At 40.3% G+C, this 12298-nt stretch overlaps 1 protein-coding gene across 2 annotated transcripts in view; it reads left to right on the top strand.

The window, feature by feature from the left end:
• The first annotated feature begins 1322 nt into the window (after positions 1–1322).
• Positions 1323–12298, top strand: part of adam12b (ADAM metallopeptidase domain 12b) — a 75784-nt gene continuing 64808 nt past the window's right edge. For both annotated transcript variants that reach the window (XM_069538972.1, XM_069538973.1), the window contains exon 1: positions 1323–1722. In XM_069538972.1, coding sequence (XP_069395073.1) covers positions 1620–1722 — 103 coding nt within the window. In that variant the 5' untranslated portion in view covers positions 1323–1619. The remainder of the gene's footprint in view (positions 1723–12298) is intronic.

Genomic DNA, 12298 nt, shown 5'->3' on the forward strand with positions numbered 1-12298 from the left:
AAATTGTAGTTCAAAGTTTTCCCTTGGAACTGTTTGACAGGAGTTTAATGTTGACCAGATGAAAGTTTAATCATTTATTTTAATTCGACACACATAGTGTCTCACTCTATAATTTCCACAAAATGACCTCCCAAACAATATCATAGTCCAAAGTAAACACATTTAGGGCTTTGGCCTTTTCAGAGCTTTGTTTTCACCTTGTGTGGATGTTCATCCACCACAGTTTAGAAAGAGGGAGTTAGAGGAGGAGTCAATCGTCTTAATCCACTGATCAACCAGATCAGTTGAGACAACAGGGGCAGAAACAAGATGAGATATATCAATGAGATATCGATGAGATATAAATACATTCAACAGATTGTTATATCTACTATTGACATCATTCTAAGCCTCATTAATACACCATCATCCTCTGTGGTTGGAAAAGAGATGGGTTGTTATGGTTTCCCCTCTATTTAATTCAAATGCTAAAACTGAATTGTCTCAGGCACAAATGTACAAAGTAAAAAAAAGTACAAAATTATTAAAAGGTCAAACCAGACCTCACCCCTGTTGTTGAATATTTCGATAAGATATAATGGCTTTGGCTTGCTGTGATTTTATCTGCACACTTTCGTTCTGTTGTTTGTCATGTAACCTTGTTGTTTCAATAAAGTTTGGCTTTCAATTGAGGTCTGAGCTCAGCCCTCGGAATCCTTTACCTCATTTATCAGTAGCCAGACTTCAGCTGGTCCAGAAAGCTGCTGCGAGGCTATTAACCAAAACTAGTCACAGCCATTCTCTCCTCAGTTCACTGGCTTCCAGTGAAATCCAGAATTTAGTTTAAAATTGGATTAATCACACAAGGCCTTGCACGACCTGGACACCGCTTAAACTGTTGAGCCCCTTCTGGTGACCAAGCGTTTGTTACTGTTGCTCCCAAACTTTGGAACATTCTTCCATAATCCATCAGATCATCTGAATCTACTGTTTGCAGCTGTTGAAAACTAATTTCTATAGATTTCTTTTCTGGTAGGTATGCATGTTTGTATCTATACCTATGGATTTGTGTATAGCTTATTATGTGTGTTTTACCTGTTATGTGTAACTCTGTGTTTTACAAAGTGAAAAGCTTCCTGTCTTCGATTTAAAGTTTATTTATTAAAGATTTATTTGTAAGACAACAGATTTACATGAACGTGTCCAGCTCTAGGACCCAGCGCGGTGTGGTGCGCACATGGCACAGTGTGGCTGCTCTGCTACGATTCCTCTCCTCCTCCTCTCCTCCTCCTCTCTCTCTCTCTGCCTGCTCCACCGCTCCCTCACACTCACACCATCACATGAGCGACACCTCCACACACCGACACCCGTCTGACACATGCGTTTGTCCGCGGCTCCCCTTTGGCCGACCCCGGTCACGCGTCCTCCGGTGTGGTGGTGGAAAACTTTCTGACAGCTTCGTCCTCGGAGTGACAGCCCGTCGCATCCCACTGGAGTCCCGCTGTGGAGCCTGGTTCTCGGGTTGTTGAGTCCTCCCTCTCTGCGCGTTTACCACCGTGAAGTTGCCCGGTGTCCATCCCGTGAGAGGTGTCCGGTCCCGGTGCTTTAACAAAGCGGTCTCACCCCGATCCAGCAGCATCATGGGAGGCTGGAGGCGGCAGAGGAACTTTGCCTTTCTGGTCCTCGCCCTCCGCCTCTGGTGCCTGTCCACGGCCACGGGGAATGCTGACAACCCACAGGAAGGTGAGTGAAGCTGAACACAACTGTTCTAACATTTACTGTCATTGATTTGTTTCATGTGATGCTGCAGATGTGGAGCAACATTTGGTCAAGTAACCCTGGTGTTTGAAAGGGTTAGAGGTGACTTTCTATTTTATTTCTCCACAACCTGAGCAGCCCTTTGTTTTGGTTCAGTTGCTGGAAGACAAGGCCAGAAATTAAAGATCACTTGATATTGATAAATATCCCAATACATGTCACATTATTTCTTGTGGTTAATAAATTAATCTGAAGTCCATCAATCATCAACAACATATTTCTATATTTGGAATCTTTGTTGTATAGCTGTGAATGAAGATGATATTGTGATACGTTATTTACATTGCATTATCTCAGAATTACCTTGTATTTAGAAATATTTCAGTGAGTTTAAGCACTAATCTCCCTCATTTTCATACATTGACTCAGTGCAAAAGATTATGCACCATTTTAGACATTGCTTTGGGAGAAACATTCATGTGCACGAAGACTTTAAAAGCTCATCTATGCTCAAGGTTGGTTACTTATCAGAAACAAACAGGGCTTTCTGTCTGTACTCTGCGTTCATTTTATTCATATTTTTGCACATTCTGTGAAAACGTATGGCTTTTAACAAAACAGACAAAATGGAGTAGTACCACTGGAAACCTTGAGGGGGCAGTGTAGCCAATCGTTCAAGTGAGAAGATTGTTTTAACAATGGCACAACGTTTTGAGGAGAGACCTCGCTGTTTGTAGGAAACTACAGACATTTAAAGATGTTACTCCGCCCTGGCACAGGGACAAACAGCCACTCCTGCCTTCTTGTTAAGAGCTACATCATCGCAAGTTCCACCTGTTGTTGTCTGAAACTTTTAAATCTGTGCTGCCCCCTAGTGACACATTGTGTTTCAACCATGCTAACATAATAGACGAATGGAAGTATGTGGGCATTGTTTGAAATGGATGTTTCTCTCTTTGTATGTAAAAGCAGCAAAAAAGAGCTATAAGCCGGCTAAAATATATATATGCTGATGTTATCACTAATAATCACAGATAGGCTGTCAATATCTGCTTGGAAAAATCTGTGAAAATAAAATAGTTGTTATGTTGTTCATAGATTTTTGGACCTGATATATACTTTAATTAAAATATATAATGATTTGCTTTGGATCCCACATATCTAGACGGTATTCACTAATTGTGTCAATCAAAATGTCCAGTGTTTGTCCATTTATGTGGATCAAACAACAACAGTCCTTTTTTCTGAGCATCCATTTGAAAACATGAAAGTACAAACTGTTTCTGAGCTTTGAATGAGATTTTTTTGTCCGGGGCCTTCAATGGCTGCTTTTAGTACTGTTTAAACTGGTTGCTTTTGTATGGTGCACTCACATGATTGATTTAAAATTTGGATATTCGTCTGCAGAACAAGCAGTTTCAGAGACGTCGGTAGCTGCAGGCAATTTGAGTTTCACCAGGTTCAGTCTGGCCCTAACACAATCAAATATGAGTCACTATTGCTGAACAGCAATCTTCACTATAACATCCAAGCGGCTATTTATCTGCGGCTGTACTGTATTTCTACTAGTGGAGGCTGGGAACCCAACCCACAGATTTAACCGTAACAAAAGCCATCAGCCGTCATTGTTTGTGGTTAGAAATGGGAGAGGCTGCAGAGAAAGCTGCCAGGGCCGGAGGGAGCTGCTGCCTGCTACAGGGGCTGTGGTGGCTGCTGGGTGAATTCGGACTGTTAGCAACCCTGTGTCCTCTCACAGCTCCTGGCATCACACTGTGTCAAGGCTCGCTGTTTGTTTCTTATTATATGGGGACAAAATCAGTTTTTGCCTCTCAGTCTATCTTCCTGTCATCTTGTGAGGATGGTGGAGAGATGTTCATCACAGATGAGGAAGTACACTACGTCAGTCTTTCACCATGTGGTCAGGCAACTGCTGGTGAATAAACTTTGGACAGGAACAGCTCCTGCTGGTAGGATCTATAGGGACCTATGGGAGAATCATCTCTTGCTGCATTCACTTGCAATCAGACATCAGATTTCCCTACAAAATGCTGACCTTTTACATTTATAATTTTGAGTTAGTTTGTCCAAAACTGGGATGGCAAGGCAAATTCACCCCAAGCCACCTCAGAAGATCTTTCTGTGATTTCTCTTGTCTGACACATTGTCATTCTGTGCATTTCACACTTGTGGCAAACAGAGAGGAAGAAGAGTTTGTGTTTTTTTCACATCCATCTCTCCGCTCAAATAGAACAATAAAGGGAAGTCAGACTGTTGTTGGGATGGACAGATAAGTTTAACATGGAGGAGGATACAGCTTTATCTTTGGATTGTTAACATAAACCGGATGTTTTTTTTGTTCAGTTACTAAATTTAATCTGCAGAATAAGCCACTGATAACAGGGTATTGTGTGTTACAGGCAGAGCATGTTTGTATTTATTTGTGTAATTGTGTGTGTGTGTATAGTAGTAGCAAGAGAAAAAGGCAATGATGAAGACAGAAAACAAAAATCTGTCTTTACAGATCCACCAAAAGTTGAGATCCACCAAGCTCCAAATATCAAATAGATTAAAAACCATCTTTTAATCTCATAAACCCATCATCACAGTTAGAGGGCACCATGAGTCAACAAACGTTAAAGTTTTGAGAAGAGAAGATGTCATGTTAAGGTAAAAAAAAAGATGTTAAACTGTCAGATCATGACCCAAAATAAATCCAATCTTTTTCCTGCACTTACCGTTTATTGTTTCAGATTTTGTTCTAACAAACATGTAGAGCTGAGGGTGCATCGTAAATTGTTTTTACACAAATTATAGCAAAGCTTCCCTGAAAAACTCCATGACAGGTAGAAAGTGATGTTTACCACGCACATCATCTCAGTGCGGGGTCATTAAAGCTCTCACTCAGAGGCTTCGCTGATATATGAAGGCAGGGAGTAAAAATAGTTTTATGGGGTGTGAATATTGAAATAGGGCGGTATGTACCAGCTCTTTGATGTCAGCAGGATATTGACTTTAGCGTCTCTCTGAAATGTTTGTCACAGTCTCCATCCACCTTGGCGGAGACCACACTACAGCATCTCCTAAAATTTTCTTTGGTTCTTACTATGTATAAATATATATATAAATAAAAGTAATTATTTTTCTTCCCAAATTCGGTTCTTATTTTTTAATGAGCTAACAGGAGCTGTACATAAAAAAAAGTTGTCCCAGCAAGGCATATTGAGTTGTGCTTTTATAGTAGTCGAGCTTTTAATGTAAACTTAGTATGTTGGGTTTGTATAACATTTCTTTTTAAGAAACCAATTTTTTAACCAATGATTTGTTTTAAACCCAAATCATGTTCTTTCTGTAATCCTAACCAGGCTGTTTTTTGTCAGAACCTGTCCAAACCACAATCTAACAAGATAAGAAAACAATGATTTCATCCTGCAGACAAGGGGCATCATATCAGAAAACATTCCCTGCAAATATTCAAGGGATTGTTACCTAATTTTAAGTAATAAATCAAGTAGAAATATAACAGAAAGATAGATTTAAAGCTAAACATAACAGAAGAGAGTAACAGGCAGTCCAGGGTGTATGCTGGGTGCAAAGCCAAGTGTAGCTTGGCTGAATAGTGGCCTAAATCCGGCACAACTGGTCGCCTGACTTTAGCCAGATTTGTGGGGAAAGCAGTGCCAGAATCAGACTTACTTGGGCCAGTGCCTTGATCTGATGCATGCCCAAAGTTAGCATGAGTGCTGCTAACTGAAACACATTCTCAGTGCGAATCTGCCCAAGTTTGCACACTCAGAAACTCCCAATCTGGCAGCCGTCTATGGACAAGAGCCAACTGACATTCAGTCCTCCGATGCCACCAGACTTTTGAGTGTGCCAGCACTCAGTTGCAATTGGGTACCTGGATAAAATTCAAAAATTGTGCTGTGTTAGCAGTATCTAAAGTAAGTGATGAATCAGATTAAAGGAACTTCGTCTGGAAGGATTTTAAAAGTCTCACAATGAGTATATCCTGGTGCTGCAGCCAGTAATTCCACATTACTGATTATATCCTCAAGACAGTTAGGTTGGTTTCAGAGGCAAATGAAATTGTTCTCATAGACTAAACATCATTGTAACATCCATCTGTGCCTAATGATTTTTTTACTCCATTTCCTAATTGCCTTAACCTTGAAATGTCAAATGTTGCTTAGTCCCTGATATGTGTTATTTAAAAAAACATCCAGTTTTCTAAAGGTTGACTGAGAGTATCTTGAGTGATTCTTGGAAAAGTAACACAATTCTTGTTCTGTGTAAAAATGTTGATGCACTATCAGTTTGTAAAAACAGAATATGATATAATCATTCAAGGTAAAGAACAGTGATCAGTACTTAGATTGGCCATCTGCTTCTTAGGTCTCAATTTATGACTGGACTTCAGGGTTGTGGTGATCGTGTGTGATCTTGGTGATCATCGGTTTTCAGAGCGATTGCCAAAAGCTCAATGTGAAGATTATATATTCCTCGTTTTCCTATAAATTATTCTAATGAGGTCCTTTCATTTGCCCCAATATAGTTTCACGTCTGTATCTGTCAGTAGGTTTCTAAGCCTTCTTCCTTTTCATTTTTGTGGCCATGAATAAAACTTCCGACGTTAATTCCAAGTGAATGGACAGTCAACAAGAGATAGTGAGAGATCGCCGCAAGCCATAAACAGCTGTTTCCCTGCGCCACCCCAGAGAGAGTCAGACAGACGAGTTTGACTCAGCATGTAGTGTAACACCCCCCATCGCATCAGCTATTAACCATGGTGACATAGGATGATCCGACTATAGAGAACATCTGCCAAGACAAGACTGGACTATTGAGTGCATCTGACCAAACATCTGGGAATTCTCAAATGAAGTGTTATCACCCTTCAGATTGTATTCTAATCTTATAGAGTAAAAATTAAAGAAGTCCTATAAGAACAACAATCAACACAAATGAGTAAAGCATTACTGTGGCTCTCTCTGCCTGTCTCTCTTTGGCTACATCTGCGCTAATACGTCTGAGCTTTAAAATGCTGTTTTCTCGATCCATATAAGCATGTTAGCTTTGTATTAGATATAATCGCACCTCACATGACCATTAATGTGCACTGGGCATACATGTGTAAACAGGAAGTAGACTGTCTGCAGTTAGTAGCTTAGTTGCAGAAAATGCTGTGAAGGAGAAATAAACAAGGAATTGCTCAAAGAAAGAGCAAGAATTTATTTTGCTGTATTGACAATGGGGTGGAACTGTTGCTGAAGGTAAGTGTTCTAAGGCTTTGCACTCATCAACAGTAGCAGAGTCATGATTGATGAGACACTCAGGATGCGAGTGCCAGTGACTGCGTCTCTGCCCATTTCTGTCCATGTAGACTAAAATGCAAACAATCACAACACGGTCAGCAGTATTTCCAAAGTTCTCTGTTTTAGGAGCTCAAAAATGTAGCAGAGATGATGCATTTTGGTTTAAAATGCCTAAGTGCAAATGTGGCCTTTGTCTCTCTTCTGCATATCAACTGTTTCTGGATCTGAACTTTTTTTTCAGGGCAGAGGAAACTCAATAAATAATTACAGACAGAGGCAAATGACCTGGATTCGATTTGAGGATATGATCTGGTCAGACCGCAGTATCAGACAGAATTAATTAGAAAGATTAGAATGTCTGTGTTGTCTAAACAAACTGGCGGAGAGGAGAATAAAACCTGCCCTCACTGCCCTTAAACACAAAGAAATTCACACACATACACTTTCTTGGGTCTCTGAGGAGCATCACCCACCTCTCAGCATATTTTTCTGGGGTGTAACTCATACTCCAGTCTGATGTATGGCTGAGTAAAACAACTCCTCTCTAAAAAAGCCATTTAGGAAAGAACCTCACTCTGGTCTGTCTTTCAACCCCCCCAGGGTGACTGTCGCTTTGACATTTTGCGGACAGGCTTGGATTGTTTTGTTGGCAACAAGGGAACAACAGACACAGTTAGAAACGTCTCACCCTATTAAGCACCACTGGTCATTATAGCATCAGTTTGATTTAGCTTCCTCTTGCTCACAACGTGCCGCTCTGCCCGAGGATGTCAGGACTGCGGATATAATAGTTAAGCCGATGTTATGAGATGTGCACTAGAGGTCCATACTGCTGTGTGATAATCTGAGAAACTATCACATGGAATAATGCTGTAATTCCAGATAATCATGAGTGAGACAAGGTAGACTAGAAAGAGGACAAAGGAAAGACAGTATAGCTGCTTTCAGTCATGCACTGAAGCTCTGACATGTTCCTGAAGTTTATGTTTTGAACGCAATGAACGAAAAAAAAATAAAACAATATCTCTGGTTGTATAAGAGGAGCCATACATGTAAAAGAAACCAGTAACGATGTCAATCAGGAGAGACATGGAGAGTTTTTGTCAACAAAACAAAAATACATGATTTCTGCAGATGCCACCCGTCGTTTAAATGTTCTGGACATTTTCCTGTTGTGAACAAGTGTGACCCAAAAATCTCCTGCTGTGTTCCTCAAATGCAAAAGACAAACTCTGGAAAATGTCAGAAAATGGGTTATGTGAGAGATGTATTGTAAAACTGAGAAAAGAAATCTGGGTGTTGGACTTGCAGCCCAGTCAGACAGTAGTTGGTGTGATAGATGCGGGTGGTTGCCTTTCTCCCCCCAATCTGCATCATCCTTCATAGAACAAAGAGAAACGGAGACAGGTGCGAAGGCAGTCACCCACCTCCCATCCATTTACAGCCAGTGATTGAATGTGTCATACTTCCTGTGAAGCACAGATATTTTTGTGGGACAGACAATTTTCTGTGAGATGAAGGAAAAAATATTGCTTTTCTTGTGGCGCGAAGAGCCGAAGAAAGTAATAATGAATAGATGTAGAGTCTCTCTGCTCTCACAACTTATTTGTGAACAGCAAGCTGTTGATATATATGCTACAGCGCAGAATGCAGGCAGATATTTGATTTGCATTACATTTAAAATGAATGAGGGGTTTCAGGTGTAGCAGAATAAATTGGGCATATTTTGCAGGGGAGAGACAGGGATTCTAGGAGAAGGATTGCTTGCTTGTTTTTCTTTGACAGAGCCCCATTCTCAAGAAATGTTAGGATTCACTTCGATTAGAGCGAGGAGAGAACAAGAAAGTGGACTGATGCAACAACATGATTTGGGTTTCACACACACAGCTGCACAGCAGGCTGAAGCACCGGGTCGTCCTACATCACTGATTTCACAACAGAAAGGTCATCACACCTCTGTGTTGGAGTATTTACGGTGAGACATTGTTGACTGCAGTCCAGGCATGCTCTTAATCCGTCAGCCTTTATGGTTTATGGAAGCTTTTGATTGAGGGAATAGAAGCTGTTTTCAGAGAATATTATATCAAGTGAGCTGCTTTTGTAAAGAAGGACCTGTGAGGCAGAGGTTGCTTGTGCTGTGCCTGCAGCAATTTGGGACCTCTTGATCTTTAAGTGTGTTAGTGGGTGTGTGTAAAGCTCTTTCGGACATGGACTGGACTCTGCAGTTCCCCCATATTTTCTCCGGCAATGTCTGCAAATGTGAGAAGCTCTGCACTTTCTGCGGAGCTTCTCTGCCTGGCTTCCTGCCATAAAGCCCGTAGAATTCAGGAGAATTTGATGTGTGATGATGCAGGGGATCCCTCGCTGGATTCACCGAGAGCGAGTGTGGGAGTTTAAATCAACCATCCATTTAATCATTGTGTGAGACATGTCATCATCTAGTAACCCATCCAGTACTTGTTGGGTCAGGACTGACTGACATTGGCATCCACAGTTCTGTGCTATTAGCTTGGTTATAAATCCATATTCGTTGAACCCTGTGTCCCTCACCGACGGCGTTAGGTGGCCAAGCAAGTGTGATAAGTTCCTTTAAATCCCCAAATCCTACAAAACGCAGTCCCTGGAGCTCTGAAACATGATGCCCAAATCTGCACTGGACAAGATGGGAATTGGCTTTTCCACTGTTGCTCCCACAGGATAGAAATGGGACTCAAGCAAATCTCACCACCCCATCCAGAGAAGACTCCTATTACCATTATTCCACTTTGAGCCACTGACCTTAGAGCTTACACTTTAAGACCAATAACGGGCTCCTCTGTCAGGAATGGATTTGGGGGGTTCCCACATCAAGGATTAACACCTTCTCAATTTAAGCGCTAATTAGTCCAGTGTGTCATCACAGGGGAAAGTCAGCGATGAGGAAGTTGATAAAGGAGGGATTGTTGAAATGAGGCAATGAGGGCACTTAAATTCTGAACTCCTGCAAAGGGCTCTGGGACTCTTTGTTTCTTATTCTGATCTCATCCACTGTGAATAATAAGCTATCTCTAGATTTGGACAACTTTATACCAGATTGCAGGGCTGGAAAAATACTGTGCAGAGTAAAGATGCTGAATCTAGATGTTCGTTGTTGAAATGTTATGTTATACTTTGAGAAGAAGCAACACACAATCATAGTAAAATGCTTTGTTAAAGATGTGTTTGGAAAGAATTACATTTCCTACAGAAATAACAAATTTAGTCTATTTGATCAAGAGTGTAACTCTTTTTGGCCTCATGGGAGTTTGTTGTTCTGTTTGTGGGTCAACAACTCTAATATTTGGAATATTTGTAAAAAAAAAACAAACATTATCCTGGTCACAGTAGGATGAATTCTGACCTTTGTTCTAACCTCCACCAAGAGGGTTACACTTTAGCTTGTCTGTTGCTTTCTTTCTTTGGTCGGTTGGTTGGCATCAGGATTATGCAAAAACTACACAACAAATTTCCATGAAACTTTCTGATATCTGAGTGTGTGGCTCGATTAAATTTAAGTGGACCTTAGTGCTTTCTACTGATTGCCATTCTGGTTTTGTTTTATTTTGTTTTCATATGAAATGCCTTGACAGCTGTTTATTTAATTCCCATAAAGTTTGCTTCACATATCTGTGGTGCCCAGAAGATGAAGTATTCTAATTAAATTAGTGATCTTATGACTTTTCTTCTGGCGACACACCAGAAGGTGAAATAAGTTGTCATGAAATACAGTATAAACTGATAGCATGGTTGTAGACTTACAATCTTGATAACAATATGATTTATTGTAGGCACAGCTCTGCCAGATCTTCTATTTTCTATTACGATACGCAGATATTGCCACTTGAGTCTCACACTGTTTCACATCTTGCAGTGAAAGTTTTTATTGAAAAGTATCTTTTGAAAAAAAAAACAACACTTATTTTACAAAATACAAAAATAGGGCAAGAACTAAACACCGAAATAATCCATTCATTGAGTCAGGGTGAAGAAAAATTTCATAGTTTCCCCTCCGATTTTGTCTCTTAATCAATTTCCATAAAATGTAATATCATTAGTGAAGAGGCCTTTCACACCTTTGAACATTGAATATATAAATATATACATTTAATTCCATCTCATTGCCGCAGAACATGAACACGAACATGACACCATGTTGTTCAAGACAGTTCATTATACCACTCAAGATGAGACGCAGTGATGCATACATTTACTCTCTGCAGAGAAAAAACACTTGTACATTTTTCACTGGATGATTTATTTGAAATATGTTGTCAGTTGAAAGATTCTCTTCTTTGAAGTTGCTTTTAATATCTTCACTTTTGCAAGTTTATTTGTCTAAGAACACCATATTTGAGATGAACTACACTATGTCAGCAGGAGAATGAATCAATCAAAGGATTCACCAGGAGAACGTGAGTAATTGTAAACTAAAGGGTTTGATGTGCTGGAGGAAAGTGCTTGTTATGAAAGGGAACCCCAGGCTAAGGCCCAGTCTCACTGAAACACTGTATATACTCTTTTTTATTATTGTGATGTCTTTCTGTTTGTCTGGGTGACTTACACTTCTTGCTAATGAAATAAATGTCAGCACAGCCTCAACGGTCTTGCTGTTGATTTGATGTTGCAGGAGTAGTTCGATTCCATTCTGAATTCCAGGAACGGCTCTGTTGAGATAGTCATGACTGCCTCATTCACCATTCTCGATGCTACAGGCTCCTTCTAAGGGAACAATGTAGGTGAAGCATGAATGATGATTAATGATTAAAAGCCCATACTGCTGGAGTCATTATAAAGTTTAAGAATCACAGACATTACAAACAAAATAATGTCCAAGGGATTATAGTCTTAAAACACAGGATAAAGAACTGAACAATAAGAAGAGAGCAAGCCAAGACAATACCAGCAGCCTTTAAGTGGCTAATGAATAGCAGGTCTTGGGGTAGTGGTGTCAACATTCAGTCTTTTCTTGGTCCCAGTAGTACTTTTCTTTAAGGGCACTTAAAATATGCTCTGTGACACACTCAGTTTCCAATTTGTGGGCAGATTATTCCACTACTGCTGTACTGTATAGAGCCCAATAGGCTAGTGAATTAAAAAAGGGCATGAAATATCTCAAGCTATAAGTGGCTATTATTGTCTCCCAGCATTGAGGAATCTATTCCATATCTTTTAACTAGAATACTCAGTAGAGTGCATATCTCTGCCAAGGCCAACTAAAATTTCACACACCC

Source organism: Paralichthys olivaceus, chromosome 14 (assembly GCF_024713975.1).
Source record: "Paralichthys olivaceus isolate ysfri-2021 chromosome 14, ASM2471397v2, whole genome shotgun sequence".
Taxonomy (NCBI): domain Eukaryota; kingdom Metazoa; phylum Chordata; class Actinopteri; order Pleuronectiformes; family Paralichthyidae; genus Paralichthys; species Paralichthys olivaceus.